The sequence below is a fragment of the Oryctolagus cuniculus genome, chromosome 13 (genome assembly GCF_964237555.1).
Source record: "Oryctolagus cuniculus chromosome 13, mOryCun1.1, whole genome shotgun sequence".
NCBI classification, from domain to species: Eukaryota; Metazoa; Chordata; class Mammalia; order Lagomorpha; family Leporidae; genus Oryctolagus; species Oryctolagus cuniculus.
Genome location: NC_091444.1, coordinates 30,195,771 through 30,213,866, shown reverse-complemented (window position 1 = coordinate 30,213,866; position 18,096 = coordinate 30,195,771). Strand labels below are relative to the sequence as shown.

Below are 18,096 nucleotides of genomic sequence, written 5' to 3'. Positions count from 1 at the left end.
ATTAGCAGGAAGCTGGATCAGAAGTGGAGCAACCAGATTTGAAGAGGCGCTCTGATATGGGATGCCAGCTTTGGGAGCAGTGGCTTTAACTCGCTTCACCACAATTCCAGCCCTGCTTTCTAGTGTTTGACTATGCTGCAGAAGAATAATACAATTATAGGATTTAATAGACTTCATTACTATGTTACTAATAAAAACCCTTCAAATGATTTAAATTTTGTTTCCCATGCACATCTGATCATTAAAACAATCTTTATTGAAGAAGCCGACTCTAGGATTCTACCACGAATATTTTGAGTACTCAGGATCTCCCCAGGCTATAGGCATCAACATGCTGATAAGCATTTAATACCCTATCCAGGGAGCCGTCTTTGCTTAGACTCCTTCTGGATGCTTCCATGTGGATTTCTACAAGCTCTTAAACTCAACATACCTGAGTTAATTTCTCTCTGGACTCTGCCTGCCTACTTTTTCTCCTGTGTTTCTTCTCTCACTCATTCATACAAACCACTGTGTCAGCCAGAAGCCCAACTTCATGACTACCACCCTCAAGTCACCTCCGACTTCTATCACTGCACCACCCCTGGACTATACTCTTCTAATGAGAGCTACTGATATCTTTGCTAACCCAGATAATTTGTGTAGCCTCTATATACCTTATGGAAATCTGAGTTTGTTTATTCAGAACATACATGTTGATGACCTCCTAGGTGCCATCACAATTGATACATATACAGGAGATATCAAGATGAATTTGCTATGTCTTTGATTGCAGGGTATCCGAGTCCCATGAGGGAAACATCCATGTAAACAGATGCTCACACAGTCAGGCACGCACCAGGTACCAAGCGCATGGAGAATCAGCTTCCTGAGGAGCCCTCTGGGCTGTGGGAGTGCATCTCCATTAAGATGTTGGCAGGTCCAGAGATGCACATGCATATGATCTGTGATCACCTGTAACAGGTACATCTTGCTTGGTTTTGTGCACTCAGACTCCAAAATTGTGATCCTGCTAGCTGTGAACCAAAGCAGATTTTTTTTCATTAGAACTTTAAAAAAAAAACAAGGAAAAATATTGGTTGAGAATAATTAAGCTTTCTGGAATGAGAGCTACGTATATTTTCCATATAAGCCTAGATGGTGGCAAAATATAAAACCTATAGAAAGACTTTGATATAAGTGTTTAGTTCTTCTTGCCCATCAAGCAATTGGTAGCATTTAGCCAGCACTACTTAGCAAACAGACTCTGCTTTTCATAACTGATTCTGATTTGAATGATCCACTCCTTCTCTGAAGACTGGTGATGATACTGAACCAAGGGGCCATGAGAACAGCCTCTGTCCTTGTGGGTTCAGTTCTTTTATTGTCTTCCAAGCTGGGATGCTTGCTCATTGGTTGCACACATGCTTCATGTGCTCAGGGAATTGTTCCTGTCTTGTTTTGTTTTTCTTTGTTCACTACTATACCAGTAACTCCAAGAATAGTATGTCAAACGAAATAGGTGCTCAGGTAAGCATGCATTCATTGCCACTACCTAAAACAGCAGATGGGGCTGGTCTTGGGCACAGCAGTGAAGGCACTGTGTCAGATACCTGTGTCCCACATCTGAGTGCCTGGGTTTGAGTCCCAGCTCCACATTTAATCCCACCTCCCTGAGAATGTTCTCCCTGGGAAACAGCAGGTGAAGACTCAAGTACTTGGGTCTCTGCCACACAGGTGAGAGACCTGGATTAAGTTCTGGGTCCCAGGCACTTGGGGAGTGAGCCAACAGATAGGAAGTCTACTTCCTTCTGCCTCTTTCTTTTTTCTCTTTTTCTCTCTAACTCTCAAATGAAATGAATATATCAATAAATACAAATTTGCAGAAAGCAGCAAATGCTGGTGAGAATGTAGAGAAATTGAACCCTCGGGTACTGTTGGGAGGCATGTAAATGGTGCAGTTGCTATGGAAAATAGTACGAGGTTTCCTTAAAAATTAAAAATATAGTTGTCATATGATCCAGATTTGTGGCTTTTAGTGCATATCCAAAAGAATTGAAAACAGACTCTCAGAGAGGTATTCGTACCACCGTGTTCACTGCACCATTATTCATAATAGCCAAGAGGTGGAAGCAACCAAAATGTCTATGGCATATACATGACAAATGGGATTAAAAGATAAGTTTATTTTGGTACAAAAATTTTTGAAATCCATGCAGCTTCTTTTTTAACATGCATTTTCCATGAACTTTTAGAAGATCCCATATACAATAGAATATTAGCCTTAAAAACAAGAAAATTCTATCACATATTATAACCTGGGTGAAACTTGGCCACATGATGACAAATGGAACAAGCCAGTCCCAAAAAGACAAATAGTGTATGATTCCATGCACGTGAAGCATCTATAGTAGCCAAATACATGGAAACAGAAAGCAGAGACAAAGGTACCAGAAGCTGTATGAAAGGGAGCCAAGAGAGTTGCTATCCACTGAGTAGAGTTTCCATCTTCCGAAATAAAATATTCTAGAGATCTGTTACACAGCAATACGCCTGTAGATAATACTACACCATACACTTATAGTGAATATGGTGAATTTCATATGATTTCGTTAGCATTATAAAATACTGATGATATAAAGAAGGTGGAATAAAACACTATAAACTTTTTTTTTTTTTTTTTGGACAGGCAGAGTTAGACAGTGAGAGAGAGAGAGAAAGAAAGGTCTTCTTTTTTCTGTTGATTCAACCCCCCCAAATGGCCGCTACAGCTGGCGCGCAGTAGCCGGCGCTGTGCTGATCCAAAGTCAGGAGCCAGGTGCTTCCTCCTGGTCTCCCATGCGGGTGCAGGTCCCAAGGACCTGGGCCATCCTCCACTGCACTCCTGGGCCACAGCAGAGAGCTGGCCTGGAAGAGGAGCAACCGGGACAGAATCCGGCACCCCGACTGGGACTAGAACCTGGGGTGCCGGCGCTGTAGGCTGAGATTAGCCAAGTGAGCCACCGTGCTGGCCTACACTATAAACTTTTCAGGCAGGGGCAAAAAATTAAGGATTGTGTTACAGCAAGGTAACACAAATGTATTAATTAATAATCACATAAAGGCAGATGCATAAAATAGGTATTTGTTAAACATGAGATCAGACCATTTGGTCTGTATTAGGACTCACTTTTCTCATTTAACAATATGGTGGGAGCATTTTTCCTATGCACTTAAGTGTAGCTTGATCTCATTCTTTCAAAGGGCAAAATTGATGCCCTCTAAGTGAAACCACAGCTTCCCCGTCCCCTCTTTTCTTGATGGACATTTAAGTTCCTACCATGTTTCTATTACAAATAGTGCTGCTTGCTAATAATCGCCTCAGTCTGCCAAGTACAGTCTTTAAGTACCGACTCATTATCACTTGATTCACACCTAAGGCTTTGCTCCCTTTCAAATATGTCCTGCCTAATTCTAGTCCCTTGCTTCTCATACCTGCAAAAGTGATGGTATGACACTGCAGCCCTGTGTCTCTCTAATCAGAGTCCTTTGCACCCATGTTCTCTCTGGCAAAGGTGTTCTTTCCCTTCTAGAAATTCAGGTAGGATTTAAAATCCTCTATAAAGAGCTACTGCTCAGTCGAGGTTATGAAAGAATCCTCTATTATGTAGGACCTTGACTCTTCCTTTGTAATACCATTAGCCATCAAAGAGAAGTAGCAGGAAGGATTACTGTCTAAGAAATTGGTGACCTGTATTGTGTGGATTACAATTGCATATCATAATTAGAATTATGCTTTTGAGAGTTTCTAAATTCTCATGAGCCGTATTCCCTTTTAGAAGCTTAGGCCTTACAATCTTGAAATATGTTTTTTCCTGGTACCTGAAGTCTACTTTGCTAAAATGGTATGGTTATCTAACTATGCCACACTTATTCTTCATTATTTAAATTAACACTGCAATGTCACTTAAAAGTGATAAGCTAATTAGCAAGTGTGTTTTTTTAAAAAACACCAAGTAAAAATATAGAATATGAAATTCTTATCCTTCATTAATAGTTGTAAGTTCTTAAAACTATCCTCTCTTCCTGAGTGACTCTATGTAAAATAATTTCCCTGTGCAAGTACATGCCACCTGAGGGCAGGGATCACATGTTTTTGTCATCTGCTGTGGTCCCAGACCTTGACAAAGTGTCAATCACAGAGTTGATGGGTTTTAAAAGGCTGTTGAATGAGTTGTTTACCAATGATGGGAATAATCATAAGACATTGTGTTGAGGTGAGAAGCACATGCAGTCATTCATAAATGCACATCTGACAATTATGCAAATTAAGTGGGATGATTTCAAAACTAGTGGAGGGGAATCTCCTTCTTGGCCTTCTGAGGGTTTAAAGCACACACTAAGAAACTCAGTTCCTTAGCTGAGATTTCATCAGCTAATGTGAAGATATTCTGGTAATGTGTAGATATTCTGAAGAGAGATACCACACAGAGTTGTATCTGCTTGGGATGTATTGATATGAAAAGATATATTATTACTGCAGTCAGGATTTGTTAATGTCACAATGGGTACATTAAGAGAGGACCAGGATCCCAGGGCCTCATGAGAAATGAAGGGTATATGAGGAACCCATAGCCCCTAGCCTGTCCCTAATTCACTCTTTTGTATTGTCACAGCTTTGCAAGAATTTATATGTGGCTATGTATCAAGAGGTGGCAATTGTGTAAGTAAGAACAGGAAAACTTTAGGAGACTAATTGTTTTTGTAGATTTTGGAAACTGGTATAGACTTACAAAGATGATAGCAAGTTATTAAAAAAAAGCTTAATTCAGTTTTTTGAGCATACCCATTATTTCAGGTATGGGCGGCAGAGAAGCCAGTTTATATAGCGCTTTTATACACACTGTCTATATGTTATCCTTCATATTAACAAATGATGCAATAGAAATAAATTTTTATAATTTATATACATGAAGGTGTGGGCATGAGTATTAATTAAGTACTCCATGCACACATAGAAATGAGCATTTGATTTCCTGGTAACACTAATAGTAACAATAACTACAGTTCATATCCATTTACTAGACACCTTATTTAACTAGCCCATGAAGTAGATATTGTTATCCCAGTGTTCACATGTAGATATTCAGATTCATAAGTATTAAATAATTTAAACTACTCAAAATAAATGCACCTCGTTAAGTACAAATGTAATATAAAAGAAGCTTTGAATAACAAAATTTTTGGTTTTATTCACTACCCTATTCTGTCTCTATTTTTTGTAGAAATGCTCATAATGTAGGATTCCATCTGGTCATGTGAAAAAAAAGACATTTTTTAGTTCCTTGTTCAGTGTCTTGTTCTCAGAATCACTACTCAAAATTCATAAGATCTCTGTTCTGATTTTTCCCTGGTTTTAAAGAAATAATTTCTTAAAACTTTTTTATTTTGAAATAACTTTATTATAACTAGTCAAAATATGAGTTATTTTCTTTCCTGGAAATGCTGTTTTAATAGGTGAAATGGATATGGAATTCAGTGAATCACTTAGGAAAACTGCCTGACAGTTTTGAGCAAACCTTGTGTAACTTTTATGAAACACCTCCAATCAGTTTGTCAGGTAGAATTTCCCAAGCACAGTCTTTTTTAGATTCTGTTGATTCCATTTTTAGGAGAGCATAACAGTAATAAGGCATTATTCCACAAGGTGAAAGCTCTTCTCTCTTTTCCTTTTTAATTGAAGGATCAAGTATTCACAGAGGGAGATATCTGCCACATTCAATCATCATCTGGACCTTAGGGGAACCTTCCGTTGATATTCATATTGCCATTGGCACTGGAAAAAAACAAACAAATATGTTTGGAGCATCTATATTCACAATGCATGTTATTTTTATGATACACTAAAGCATTGTTGTTTAATTCTTACAGTAAACAGAGTTCTTCAGTGTAAATAGAGATACCTTGTATTAAATTTACATCGTATTGTACTTGTATTGAATTTCCTTGGTTCTATATGACAACCTATTGAGCACCTCAGAAAATACAATTTGACATAACATGATGAAGAGGCACAAATATATATATCCCAGTGGATGTGCTTTATGGACAATTATGATTCAGCTTCCCTGTGAAAATTAAACACCTTAAAAATCTATCATTATGGAATGAGAGAGGTGATAAACTTGGAAATGCTTGCATTGAACAGCCAGTGGAGACTAAGTATCCTTTTTGTGGATTGGCCATTGAAGAACTGATTGCATAGAACTGGATTAAAGAACCTGAGGCTCTTTATCATATAGCATAATAAGGTTTTATTTTCTTGTAGCTACCTTACTGGCAGATGGTATGAGGGCATTCCAAAAAAAAGTGGGTAAAATAGAAGTCATATATAAGTTTATTTTGTTTGGCATGGATTTTGAAAATCTATGCAATTTTTTTTCATAATACACAAATGTCATAAACTTTTTGAAGTGTCCTCATATAATACATGAGTGGTTTTATTAATGTAAAGTAGAAAATCATACACAAGTTAATTGTGTTTATTAGGGTTACATTATCAGTTAGGAAAGCAAGGACATAGTTCTTAAAATGTCGACCTTGTTATCTGCAAGGGATGGAAAGGGTAGCAATAAGGGACTCATGGATGATTGCTTGAATGCTGGGAGTATTCTATTTCTAAAATATGTTTCTTTATTTTCCTCTACTTGAAATGCAGAGTAACACACACATACACACATTCAATCACAGAGAGAGGGAGAGAGGAAGAGAGATCTTTCATCCATTGTTTCAGTCTCCAAATGCCCATGATAGGACTCAGCCAAGCCAAAGCCAGGAGCCCTGAACTCTGTCCAGGTCCTCGATGTGGGTTGCAGGGGGACAAGCACTTGATCCATCATCTGCTGTGATGTATTAGCAGAAAACGGGAGTGGAAATGGAGTAGCCGGAACTCAGACTGCTCTCTGAAAGGTGATACAGGGGTCCTAAGCAGCATCTTAACCAACTGTACCATGACACCCCCTCCATATTTTTTAATCTACCTGATTATTACATGTGTTTTTGCTTTTTAATTTGTCAATAAAATATTTATGTTTAATGTGCTTTTCTATGTTTTATTTTGTGATTTTTTTAAATGTCAAAAAATAGGAATAGAAAAACTGTCAAGTAGAATGTCCTATGTACCGTAGGACTCACTGCGTCCGTGCCAACTGTAACTCTACCTCTCACTAGCTGTGTATTCTTGGACAAGTTATTAGCCTCTCTGAAGTATATTTTCTCATCTGTAAAGAAAAACTAATACCCATTCCATTATCAAGTTTTTTCCCCCCTGAGGATTAAATGATACCTGATGGAGCCACTAATGTGATTGTTAAGTTTCAGTATGAAATTCCTCACTTTCAAGCATTTGTCTCTTCTCTTCTGTCATGTTCCCCTGCAGGAAATTTTTTTAAAAAAGATTTATTTCATTTATCCAGAGTTGAGAGAGAGAACTTTCATCTGCTAGCTTACTCCCCAGATGGCCACAATGGCCAGGGCTGGGCCAGGCCATAGCCAGGAGCCAGGAGCTTCTTCCAGGTCTCCCATATGGGTGGCAGGAGCCTAAGGTCTAAGGACCTGGGTCATGCTTTCCCAGGCATGTTAACGTGGAGCTGGATCAGAAGTAGAGCAGCCAGGACTCGAACTGACACCTATATGGTATGTCAAGCACTGCAAGCTTAACCTGTTATATAACAATGGCAATTCGTACAGAAGAGTATTTAATTACTGCATTTGGAGATACTTGTAGAGTCATATGTGGTTGTATGAAATAACTCAGTTTTCCCCAATGCACACATATTCTGAAGCTATAGTGCAATAACAATGTAACTGAGGTTTTCACTTTGCTACAGTTGGAATACAGGATAATACTGTCACAGGGCATAACTTTTGTTGTTGCTGAAAACCAATCCTCTTTTAGTCAGTAATACGAAGAAATGAGTTCTTTGGCATCAAATGTCTATGAGTTTTTCATTGCTAATGTCATTGTCCATTTCTGATAAAGGTAGACCCTTCCTTATTCTGATAGTGTTCTTATCATACCATACCACAGTCAAACAGCACAGCTCTGTGCATTATATATGTTTTTGTTTTTTGGTAGTTTTAACTATGTTATTTTCCCCTCTTTCAGTCTATTTTATCTGTGATTCTTTTTTTTAACTTTTATTTAATGAATATAAATTTCCAAAGTACGATTTATGGATTACAATGGCTTCCCCCACATACCGTCCCTCCCACCCACAACCCTCCCCTTTCCCACTCCCTCTCCCCTTCCATTCACATCAAGATTCATTTTCGATTATCTTAATATACAGAAGATCAGCTTAGTATACATTAAGTAAGGATTTCAACAGTTTGCTCCCACACAGAAACATAAAGTGAAAAATAATAGATGATTTTTTTTAAATGATGATGAAATCAGATCAGACCTATTGTCATGTTTAATCCCAGTGAGAGTCAAGTTGGGAGTTGATAATTTCTTTTTTTTTTTTTTTTACAGAGGATCAGTTTAGTATACATTAAGTAAAGATTTCAACAGTTTGCACCCCCATAAAAACACAAAGTGAAATATATTGTTTGAGTACTCGTTATAGCATTAAATCTCAATGTACAGCACATTAAGGACAGAGATCCTACATGAGGAGTAAGTGCACAGTGACTCCTGTTGTTGACTTTACCAATTGACACTCCTGTCTATGGCATCAGTAGTCTCCCTATGCTCCGGTCATGAGTTTCCAAGGCTATGGAAGCCCTCTGAGTTCTCCGATTCTTATCTTGTTTAGACAAGGTCATAGTCAAAGTGGAGGTTCTCTCCTCCCTTCAGAGAAAGGTACCTCCTTCTTTGAAGACCTGTTCTTTCCACTGGGATCTCACTCGCAGAGATCTTTTGCCAGAGTGTCTTGGCTTTCCATGCCTGAAATACTCTCATGGGCTTTTCAGCCAGATCCAAATGCCTTTAGGGCTGATTCTGAGGCCAGAGTGCTATTTAGGAGATCTGCCATTCTATGAGTCTGCTGAGTATCTCACTTCCCATGTTGGATCACTCCCCTTTATTTATTCCATCGGTTAGTGTTAGCAGGTACTAGACTTGTTTATGTGCTCCCTTTGACTCTTAGTCCTTTCATTATGATCAATTGTGAACTGAAATTGATCACTTGGAATAGTGAGATGGCATTGGTACATGCCACCTTGATGGGATTGAATTGGAATCCCCTGGTATGTTTTTAACTCTACCATTTGGGGCAAGTCAGCTTGAGCATGTCCCAAATTATACATCTCTTCCCTCTCTTATTCCCACTCTTATGTTTAACAGGGATCACATTTCAGTTAATTTTTAACACTTAAGAATAACTGTGTATTAATTACAGAATTAAACCAGTCATATTAAGTAGAACAGACAAAAAAACTACTAAGAGGGATAATGTATTAAGTTGTTCATTAACAGTCAGGGCTATGCTGATCAAGTCACCGTTTCCCATAGTGTCCGTGTGATTCTATGTTGATGCTTCTATTTATGACTTCATCATGTCTCTGAATAAGTTCGTAAAATTGTCAATATAAACTACCAACTCCTTAGAGTGTTCAAGACTTCAATTTCCCCTTTAAATGTTTGTTTTCAGTTAAATCTTTCCCATGTAAGACAACAGTGACAAATGTTGGTCTAATCAGTTTATCTTTACTAAACCTTGTGCTTTCTTGCTTGCGCCTGTTGGAAAAAGTTAATTTTTCCCACCAGGAATATCTTCTCAAATCGTGGACTTTTCACTTTTACCTTAATGGAGGACTAAGATTTATCACATGCAAGACCTATAGAAGACTTTAATGCCCTGTAAGAACCCTTGGCCGCTCTAAAGAATTTTTTAAAAGTGCTTCTTTTGGGGCTAGTGCTGGCATAGTAGATTAAACCCCTGCTTGCAGCTCCAGCATCCCACATGGGATTCAAGTCCTAGCTACTACACTTCCGATCCAGCTCTCTGCTTACAGCCTGGGAAAGCAGTGGAAGATGGCCCAAGTGCTGGGGTCCCTGCACCCACGTGGGAGACCCAGAAGCTCCTGACTCCTGGCTTTAGACCAGTCCAGCTCTGGCCATTGTGGCCATTTGGAGAGTGAACCAGAAAATAGAAAACCTTTCTCTGTAATTCTGCCACTCAAATAAATAAATAAATCTTTAAAAAACAAAAAGCTCTTGTTGCTACTGCCTGTGACTTCATTATATGCCATTTGTTTGGCATACCGTTTTCAGTGGTGTTTATCCTTCCTGTTTAACCCTTGAATTTTTGTTTTTAAATTATACCTATGTTAACCCTTTTCTTATTTCTCTCAATTTGTGTGTTTTACTCTTTTTGCCCTACAAAACATCAAGTAAATACTGGAAATATACTTTCAATAAGTATTTACTATTCTTTTCTTTAGGCTCATCTTGGTTGTTTTTAGGATGAGAACATGTTTGTAATGAGTGGAATTCTTAAAAATTTGGAAGAGAAAATTAGATCAGGAATGCATAACAGGAGTAGGCACAACAGTGAGGTGAGGTGATTGGCTTCTGTGCATGTATTCATATTTTTAAAAATTTTATTTATTTGGAAGGCAGAATTACAAACAAGAAGAGGCACAGAGAGAGAGATCTTCCATCTGTTGGTTCAATCCCAAATGCCACAATGGCCTGGGCTTGGCCAGGCTAAAGGCAGGAGGCAGGAGCTTCTTCCAGGTCTCCCATGTGTGTGGCAGGGGCCCAAACACTTGAGCCATCTTCCGCTGCTTTCCTAGGTGCATTAGCAGGGAACTGTATCAGAAGTGGAGCAGCCAGGATGCAAACCAGCACCCATATGGGATGCCAGCACTGCAGGCAGAAGCTTTACCCCACTATGCCACAATGCAGGCCCCACATTGATATTTTTTGGCCTTGAAAAATAATTTAGCCTCTCCAAGACTCCATTCCCTCATCTGTATAACAGTGCAAATAACAATTCTTATTTCATGGCTTGTTCATGTTAAAGGAAATAAAATAAAGCATGCAGCCCATTGTCTGACCAAAGTAAATTATCAGAGCAATTTTAATAACTTTTAAAAATTATTTTAAGTGTTCTATAACTTTGAAAATACTTACATTGCATTTCAAGAATTTACCATTTACTTTCCCAAAGCTATTCATACATGACCTGTATTTCAGTTAAATTGGGAAAGCATCCTTTTAAACTCCAGTTTAAAATGTCTACTACATCATATGCATTAGTTTTTGTTACTCAATTTGGAAATCTGAGGTCATCGAGATTTAAATGGTTGTGTTAATAGATGATTTAGGCTTATGACTTACTGAATGTATGTTTTAGAATTTAATTATATGATATTTTATATTGCATTTTATTTTTATCAAAAACTCTACTAATAAGACAATAGTTTAGAACATCTTCCTTCATGTCTTGATAAAAATAATGAAATGTTCTTTCTTCATGATATCTCTTGTTGTCTACACGTTTACAAGGAAGCTTGTCTTTGGGTCCTTAACTCAGGATTTTACAGTTAATGGGTTTGTCCAAACAAGATCAAAGGAAATGTGTATACTAACATCGGACTTCTTTTTGGGGGCTTCTGTGGACACCAGTTCTAAACCATGAGGGTGTCCTGCATCATGAGATGTGGTGGTGATCAGTTCACAAGACCTGCACCAGAAGACTGAAAACACAAAGAAGCCAGCATTACCAGTGCTTTCCATGCACAGGACACGCTGACATTTGGGCCTAGCCTTCTGATTGGGCAGAGGCAGCACTCACTTTAACGAAGGCCTGGTTAACTACTGATTGGGTGTGGCATGAGCAGATAGGAGTTGTGAGACATCCTCTGGCTGTAGAATTAAGCATGAATTGTGTGGAAGCATGATGCTTCAAAACGGCTTTGTGGCTGTTATCCTCAGGTGTGAGCTCGTGTCAGACTGAAAGAGGAGACTGTGGAAATGGAAAGGAGTAGAGATCAATTTGGAATGCAGTGTCCACAGGACTTGGCAGTGGAGTTGCTGTGGGAGATGAGGCAAAGTGGAGTGCCAAGAATGACTTTCAGGGCAGCCACTCACTCTTGTCCATGTTCATTGCTTTGTCAGTTTGATCCTATAAGTCATCCCTTAGCCATTGCTATCTATGCTGTCAAATATTGTTACCTACAGACTGCTGGCTGAGTGTGTGTGTGTGTGTGTGTGTGTGTGAGTGTGTGTGAGTTTATGTTTACTTGTGGTAAAGTTGACTTTAAAAAAAAATTATCCTGAAGCCAAGTTCCAGCAACAAAATCTAAGTCTTCCATATGGGTAGCAAGCACTCAATGACTTGAACTGTCACCTGTTGCTTGTAAGGCTCTCTATTAGTACAAATCTGGAATTGGGAGCAAAACTTAAATCTGGAACCCAGGCCTTTCAATAGGGGATGCAGGTGTCCCAACAAAGCGTGTTGACTGCTGGCCAAATGCCCATCTCATCGTGTGATGAGGTTTGACTTCGCCCTCATCTGCTTCTCACTCTCTGTTCAGGTACATCCTGGACACTAAAAGGTTTCTGAGCCATTGCACTAACTGTGAAAAGTTTCACTTAATTCCATTTTTGGCTCATTGGCCATGTACTCATCTAACTATCTGACTTCTCTCTGTTACTGTTCTTTCCATAGCCACAGTTCCAGGTGTCATGCTTATCTAGTTTTTCTGCATAGATTACTACAGGTTGACTTGCTAGAGTGAGGTAGACAGGTAGTCAGGAAGAAGTAACTTTGGAGAGACTGTCCCTGAGGGAAGATGGAGAGTTTAAGAAGCACACAGGAGCATTGGTAAGGTCACTAAGGATGTGCAGGGAAAGGAGTGGGGAAGAGCCCCCTCTCTCAGCAGTTCCTGAGACATAACGGAATGACACAGTGTCGTCTTTGAGGTCCATAATAACAGTTTTTGAGTCTTTGCAAAATGATTCAGTAATTAATTCTGTGTGGAGACAGGTTAGTGTTTAGTACTTACTAGAAAGATCTCCAAAAAATGTGGTTTAAGATTTTAAAGTTCATTCTTAAGGGAGGAGATTTAGTTATAATGAAAATTAACTTCTGTAAAATATCTCGTTTCCCAATATGTCAGATAAATGAGATATTATGCACATAATCCTAACATAAAAGAAATTCGCTGTTCCCCAATTATGTAGGAAAAGGGAAATATTGATTTGGGTACATTCTATTTCAGTTGAAAAGCAGGTCAAGTAGATACAATTTAAGGGTCTCACGGTTTCTGTAAGAGCTTCAGTAACACGTTATTTGCACCTAGGATTTCTTTGGTGAGGATTAAATGATTGTTTCCTAGATTGCTTGGCACATAATAATTTCTTTGTCATTACTATTACTGCAATTATATTCTTTTTTTCCTTCCTTTAAAATTTCTACTGTTAGTCAGTTCTTCAATATATGTTTCATTTTTCAGTTATAATATATTTATGTTTTTGTGTGTCAAGTGTTAAATGGCATTCAACCAAGTATTTTGTATAAACACTGTTAAGAGTTACTGTAGGTGGTTACTCTAGAAATAAAGGAAAAACAGATACTGGCAACTGTACTTTTTTGTGGAATTTTAAATGGTACTTGATAGCAAAATAGAGTCTTTTCCCCCAGGAAAAGTGGGGGGAAAAGAAAATGAAATTAACAGATAAACTAGATGAAGTCATCTTCCAAGAGGAAGATGGGACACAGCAGTGGCTGTATTGAACATTTGAAAAAATGTCTGAATCCTAGCAGAACATGTGGATCAAATGGTAAAGGAGAAAATATGATAGGTATTTAAGGCTGAGGATGCTTATAAAAGAGGCTGGTTTCAGAGGTTTTGGCATGGCTGGAAGAACAGGAGGCTAAAGTGGTGAGCACTGGCAGGGGGTGAAGGCAGTGCAGTGGATAGGGACCTGCTGTTTGCTGCCATAGTTACCCATTTGACCTGAACCACTGTGGTATACCAGCCCAATCAGAGGCAAGTGTCATCCCTGTCCCGCTACTAAAGAGGATGAAAATGCAGAAGACATGCTTCACTCTCTGCAAAGTTTGGGGCCACAGTACTGCCCCCCTCTATTGATGTAGCAGTAATCATCAGAGGCCTCAACTCCTGCAGCCAGCAGGTAGATGCTTATTTTCCATCCCTGCTCCTGTTCTCCTTACTGGGCCTCTCACCAGCAAAATCTTATAGTCAACAAGCAAGGGACTTGGAAATGTGGTTTGTGGGCTCTGAGGCTCAGCAGTACAGCATAGATTGTAGAAATGTAGATGTGAGTTAGTGGCATCAGTTAACCATCCTGGGCCTTCAGCTTCATGCACACGTGTCTACTTTACCGCTGCTTCTTCCTAACGTGGTCCTACTGTGCTTTGAGCAAATGAAGAATATGCAATACAAAGACACTCTCACCTTCCATCACTATATTCACATGTTAGAGATATTAATTCCTTTTAGTTCAGACACAACTCACCTGGAAAATCTGCAACTCAAAAACTAAACTTTAAATTAACACCCAGTTGTCGCTCCCCGTCTTCGTGGAGGAACGACACAGGACCCTGCGCTGTTCTTTCGTCTGCTCGGCCCTCCCCGGGTTTGCTGCTGGTTCTTCCCGGGTTGGCTACTATCCCTTCCACCTCCGTGGAAGGGCAGTTCCCCCTGGCCACATTCCCCACTTCCGCAGGGGAGCGGCACACCGCCGGCCGGCTTTCTCGGGGGCTGCACGGGTTCCCTTAGATGTTCCCCATAGATGTTCCTGGTGCATGCCGTCTCTCTCCTCCTTTATAGTCCTCCTCCGCCAATCCCAACTCGGCTGCCCACACGCCGAGTACGCCGCTCTCCTCCAATCAGGAGCAAGTCCTACAGTTTATTAGCTGAACTGGAGGCAGCTGTGCGGAAGCTGTTTACTTCTCTCCCAGCGCCATATTGTGGGAGAGCAGATGCATAGAATAAGTCTTAATTCCAGTAACTCAGTCCAGTCCGGATTGCTCCCCACACCCAGTAATTTTCTTCATATAAATCAATAGGAAAAAGGGGAAAATAAACTTGATTATCATATACAAATATCCATATAATCAGCAAGAATTAATACATGATAGTGTCTATAGGTCTTGTTTCTATAAATAGCTACAAAGGTGTGGTTGATGTCTACAACTTCTCACCCTTTGACCTCGTCTCCACTTGGGACTCTTTGCCTAGTGGAACTGCCTAAGCCTTCATCACTGCAAAGACTGTGTCATTAGGAGTAATGTCTTTATTGGGTTGCTGCAGTCTTTCAATATTTATGATCGGAGCTTGTCCCATAAAGGAATGCCCTTGAGAATGCCCTGAGTGTCAGCTTGCCATCAGGGAGCAAGTTCTCTTCTCTCTTTGCCTGATGGGATAGTCACCTGAGGACTCCAAGATGTCAGAGGATAGTCTCAGGTTCTAATTTAGCAGTATCTTTGTTACCACCCATAATGTAAGCATTTCTCTGTGTGAAGAGAGAAAGCAAACATATTTTGCATACTAGTGGAAGGAAACCTGCTGACTTCTTCCCCTTACTTTCTAGTCCCTTGTTTTTTCACTATATAAAAACCATTATCAAATACTGGTCCCTAGTCTAAAGTCTATGGCAGCATCCTGTAGAAACCCCAAATCCTCAGGGTATTGTTCTGCTTGTCCTGTGATGTGGAATTTAAGAGGCCATTCCAGCAGTCTCTTAGGCTGTGTTTTGATGAGGTATATTGTAAGATGAGTGATGTCCATGGGTGTTGGCTCGCTGTCCTACTCCTTTAGAATAGATATGTTTATTGATTAGAAGCAACATTGTGAAGGATATCCTGACATTGCATGCAACATTCTGTAAATTCACAGATGATGGCACTGCTAAACAGCTGTAAACAGGTCTAGAGATGAGCGGTTCCCTCACGTTTGGGGAAGGGGCTCCTGGTGGTATGGTTCCCTGAGTAATGCTATCTCTAATGTGATGATGCATAAAGATTGAATCTCCCCTCTGGGCATGAGCAAGACCAAAGCCCTGGGTTTACAAGACTGAGAGTCAGGCATCAGAGAAGTTGAGCATCAGGAACTTCCTCACTGACCTTGACTACTTACGGGATAAATATGTAATGCTGTGATGAAGCTGTCCCATGTGATAGGGGAGAAGCACCCAATTTCTGTCCTGTAGGAAGACTATCTGACCCAAAAAATGAGAAAAATCCTCAAGAACATGCTCAGAGAGGCCACTGTGCAGTTGCTTCAAGAGAGATTTCAATTTTGCATGTGTGTAAAGCTGTTTCTCATCCTAGACTGTTAAGTCAGTTTGGGGATTTTATGCTTCTGGTGAATATAGACCCTTCGCTATGCCAATCTCTAACTCTTTTTTCATGAAAATATTTTGATTGAGCAAATCAAATAACCATCCCAACTCTCATATTCCAACTAGCTGATTGGATGAAAAAAAAAAATGCATGACTTCTGAAACAAACCTTAACTGGTCATTAAAACCAGAAAACATTGTTTCTCCAAGTCACAAGAGTGTGTATCAGGAATGCAATTTGTACAATTAATACAAGGCTTTAGATGTAAGTGATTTGATGTTGCAGTTGAGAACATAGGGTTGTTGGTCAAGCCTCCTAGAATCAAATCTTCACTCAAATATTAGACAGCTGGGTGACCTGACCATGTTACATATCAATTCCTTCATCTATAAAATACTGATAATAATACTGCCTTTATTATAGAAAGTCTATGAGGAGAGGTTTAAAAAAGAGTGAGTACGTGTTGGGTTCTTAGAACAGTGTCTGATCACCATGAGTAATATATAATACTTTAACAAATAAGGTCATTTTACCTCTGGAGCACATCTATTAATAATATCTTTTTAGAAAGCAATAAAAATTATAAATGTACTGCATTTACTCATTTTTGATCTGGAATATAAATGACAGCAGCTAATGTGATGCAATTGAAAGATTCTCCTACTGGAACTATTGGGTTCTATTTCTGTCTCTATAATAATTAGCTTAACACTTTAATATTCAAAGGTAAAGCCTGTTTTGTCCTTTGGAGACAGAGTTTAGGCAAAGAGAAATACCAGAACTGTGATTCAGTGATTCCATGACACTAGAAATCACATCAAGGAGATGTGACATTCTTTGCTATTGTCTAGTAGTCATGCTAAAAGCCAATTATTATCTTCCCAGGTGTTATCACGAGTTATGGATTATATCTGGATGGTGTATTAATTCACAATTCCTCAGAACTCAGCTGTCATGCTTATGGGTTTGCTCCTTGGAGCTTACATTCCTTCCGAGTCCAAGCATGCACTGCCAAAGGTTGTGCTCTGGGCCCACTGGTGAGTATGTGATTTACATTTTGGGAATGTATTAAATGTCAGATGACACTGAATATCAAGTAAGGAGTAAGTGGAGCTGACTCACTCTCTGCACAGTTAGAGGGATAGGAGATTTTTCTTTTTAAAAGTTCAGTTAAGAGTTTCTAAGATTTTATGGTCAACATAAATTTCATGGCTATGCATAAGTCTAGTCAAGAACAGAATGTGCTTTTTGTGGAAAGAAAGGTAAGTTGGATGGCATAGTAGGCATCCATATAATTTTTCCCAATTCAGGGACATGTTGGAAGGGGGTATTTTTCTTCTTAATAACAGGCTCAATGACTAGCATGTTGATGGTTACAAAGTAAGCATAATTGAAAGTTGCAATTGCACATTGCTCAACAACCAGTAGGTTAATCAATTACAAGGTTGAGTTTACCTCATCTATTACAATAAAATGCTTTCCTCTCATTAATGTGATACAGCATCATAAAAACAATGTTTAAAATTACATTAACATCAGTTTTTGATAGCCACGTTTTGGAATTCTGTAATGTATTTCTATATTTCATTAGCAGTGGAAATCTTGGCAAAATTGTGTATTTTATTCCTAATATAATTTAAAAACTCCAATTAATAGTACATAGTTGTCAGACTACCATGACAGTCTTTAGTTTGAAAACATTGCATTATGCTTTGTGCATTTTTCTGGTCTGATTCAATTTAGCTTCTTCTTAAAGGAAATACTCATTAGTTTTAGATATTTTTTGGCAGTGTTTGCTAATTCCCTACCATTT

General features: G+C 39.1%; 1 protein-coding gene across 6 annotated transcripts in view; it reads left to right on the top strand.

Moving 5' to 3' along the window:
* USH2A (usherin) overlaps nt 1-18,096 on the top strand; it is an 848,241-nt gene that overhangs the window by 454,734 nt on the left and 375,411 nt on the right. For 5 of the 6 annotated variants that reach the window (XR_011381453.1, XM_070055318.1, XM_008268426.4 and 2 more), the window contains exon 36: nt 17,169-17,320. Coding sequence is in view for 5 of the 6 variants with exons in the window: in XM_070055318.1 (XP_069911419.1) it covers nt 17,169-17,320 (152 nt within the window). In the remaining variant the exon portion in view is untranslated. Of the gene's footprint in view, nt 1-5,701; nt 6,923-17,168; nt 17,321-18,096 lie in introns of those variants that run through there. The other variant, XM_070055320.1, reaches the window with a different exon arrangement.